Source organism: Morone saxatilis, unplaced genomic scaffold, assembly GCF_004916995.1.
Source record: "Morone saxatilis isolate NCDOM2014 unplaced genomic scaffold, NCSU_SB_2.0 Contig12, whole genome shotgun sequence".
NCBI lineage: Eukaryota > Metazoa > Chordata > Actinopteri > Moronidae > Morone > Morone saxatilis.
Window position 1 is genome coordinate 20401492 of NW_023339674.1, and position 2979 is coordinate 20404470.

The 2979-nt window shown below is 44.4% G+C and overlaps 1 protein-coding gene across 1 annotated transcript in view; it reads right to left on the reverse strand.

Annotated features, from left to right (window-relative positions):
* Positions 1 to 2973, reverse strand: part of LOC118321440 (F-box/WD repeat-containing protein 7-like) — an 8209-nt gene extending 5236 nt beyond the window's left edge. The window contains exon 1 of the mRNA XM_035652757.1: positions 2730 to 2973. Coding sequence (XP_035508650.1) covers positions 2730 to 2768 — 39 coding nt within the window. The 5' untranslated portion in view covers positions 2769 to 2973. The remainder of the gene's footprint in view (positions 1 to 2729) is intronic.
* Positions 2974 to 2979: the final 6 nt, after the last annotated feature.

Below are 2979 nucleotides of genomic sequence, written 5' to 3' on the forward strand. Positions count from 1 at the left end.
TACTACTAAGCCTGTATGATGGCTATGGGACACTGCTGGGCAGTAGCAGGGTACCGGATCAGTGCACACGTACTCACCGATACCCGAGGAACTTCTGGTACTGGTATCAGTATGGGAACAACTCTAAAGACCCTGACACACCAAACCAACATCAAAGAACTCACGCCGCCGCCTGTGTCTTGGCCCAAAAGTGACACCAGAACACTCCGCACAGACTACAGCGAACGACCAGCTAGCACGTTCGCTCTGTGTCTGTAGGAGACACAATAACTCTCGACACCAGCAGGTGGCGGTAGTCTGTAGAGAAATCACAGTAAACGACGTAATCAAGAGGGAACGCACCAAAGGATCGTCTCCCACAGACGACCTCCGCCGCAGACGAGTGCCGACCAGAACTACAAACGCTCACTGCGCCTTAATTGACCCCAGAAATAAAGTTTACGGCCGCGTCCTCGCAGCTAAAACCAACACACGATTAACATTTTAATCAACAGTTTCTGCGTCCAACACGTAGAAACCAGAGCAGATGGACTCAGACTTGTTAATGTGGCCTGTGGAAGGAAACACAAGGAACAAGTTTGTGGGTTTCGGCTCAAAAAGAGAACAGCTGTTAATGCAGCAGCCCCGTATGTGTGTGTGTGTGTGTGTGACTACAGAGACACTGAAAACACCTACGCTGTTAAGTAACACGAACGCACCCGAGCCCAGAGGATCTGAATCAGCCTTCTATCTCTTTCCTCTCTTTCCTCTCTCTCTCTCTCTCTCTCTCTCTCAGTGAATGAACGCAGGAATGCAGAAAATCGCAGGAATGTCGCCGGTGCAGCACTGGTCCAAAATAGAGCAGCAGCAGCAGCACGCGCTAACAGGCTGCTGCCACACACACTACACACTACACACACACACACACACACCGGAGGATGGTACAGGACAGTATGTGCGTGTCCTTCTTCCTCTTGGCATCTTTATGTGAACACGGCGTTATCCGAGAGACTGAATGAGATCAAAATTAAAGAAGACTTTTTTTATATTAAACAACAACAACAGCAACATACGGCCGCGATCTTTCGGGCTCTAAACTGCGACCCAAAACTCGTAATCTGCTTTTCATTTTCAGCTGGCTTTTTAATAACAGATGTCGCGTCTGTGTGGATTTCATTAAGCCAGAAAGACTTCACTTGAGGGTGAAGGACAAAAATGTGTTTACTGTTAAATCCAGAGCAATTCAGCTGCTTTCATACAGAAATAAAACACTATTTTAATATAAAACCCTCTTTAATGTTCCTGTAATACGCTTTAAGATACTTTTATATGCTGTTAGCATCACTTACAGTGTGTGTGTTGTGTGTAAGAGGTAGTTTATGGAGCTACAGTTACATTAACAGTGACTTATGATGTATGATAATCAGTAGTGTGTACTGCGACCTTACAGTGAGCTGTGTGTCATTTGACAGGGATTTAATGCGTTATATCCGTCTTTAATCTGTATTTTCACAGTGGAGAGAAGCAAAACATGTCAATTTCTACGGTTTGATTCCTGCAGCTCGTCTAGTAAAGATAAAGAAGTATTAGATATTAAAGATTTACTCGGATTTCCAGTCTTTTTTGTAGATTTAAGTTGCTTATAGACTATATTTGACCCCAAAAATGCAGTTTACAGCAGCTACTCAGTGTAATATCCCTCTTTTATTTGTGTTCTCAGACAAAAACGTCAGTATTTAGAGTCTTATTGTTGTACTTTGTAGCTGGAAAGATTAACTTGCATTGGATCTTAAGCTTTTGGTGGATTTCAACTTATTTTGATAGATTTTTGATGTTTTATTCACCACAACTGTCCCTCTTTTACAGGGTTCCACTGGAGGCAAAACATGTAAATTTTTAAGGTTTTAATCTTGAAATTTGCATCTGTAAAGATGAACAAGCCCTCAAGCTAAAGTATGGTCTGAATTTAAGTCTTTCTTAGAGATTGTTGCTGTTTTATACACCCACAAATGTCCATTTATCTGTGTAATATTTCACTTTTACTTTCACTGTGCTGAATGTCAGTTTTTAAAGGATTTAATCTTGTACTTTGTAGCTGGAAAGATGAAGTTGTGTCTGATTTTAAGTCTTTTTAACTGACTTCTGCTCTTTTACACACCCAGAAATGTGATTTTACAGCAGCTGAACTGCGTATAATCGTTATTTTAGTGAAGAAAAAGGTTTTAAAAAGCATCAAATACTCAACTTCTCTCAGTTACAGCCGGCTGATGTTTATAATTCACCTGCATTAAACCACACTGGACCCAATTAAAGCCATTTACAGCCGCTTTAACGAGGAATTCAAACCCTCCTCCGGTGCCTTGCTCATCGGCTCTGGAGGCTCAAAGTGCAGACACCTGCACAGAGACAGCTGGTGATCAATAATCAATAATCAAATCACACAGAAAGAGAGATATATGGGGGGAGAGAGGACATAAAATGAGTCTCTCTCTCTCGCTCTTCCTTCCTCTCTCAGATCCGCAGTGGTCCACACACACACACACACACGCGCTACCGAGGCATTCCGCTGTCAGGCAGAAACGCCTCGTCATCCCGGTGTTGCACGAGCCTGACAACCTTGAATACCTGCCCGACAGCCCTCCGTTAAAGCACATATATATACCTACATCCAAACATATACACACAGGAGACTGAAGAGCAGCTGCTGACGTCGGGCTGATCGATCACCCCTGCCTATAATCAATACTCACTTTATAGAAGATGAGCTTCAAGGTGCCGTAGAAACCCATGGCTGCCCCCCCGGTACGGTGGAGCCCTCCCGGACACCGAGGACCGCTCAGACGCTACAAACGGGGGGAGAAAAACGCGACAATCCGGCGGAGGGATATCCGAGTCACAGCGGCGTGGTGTCAACAATCCATCCGCGGATCGATCACAAGCTACACATCGATCAGGTACAGGAGCGCGTGGAGCTCGTGCTACTGCTGCTGCTGCTGCTGC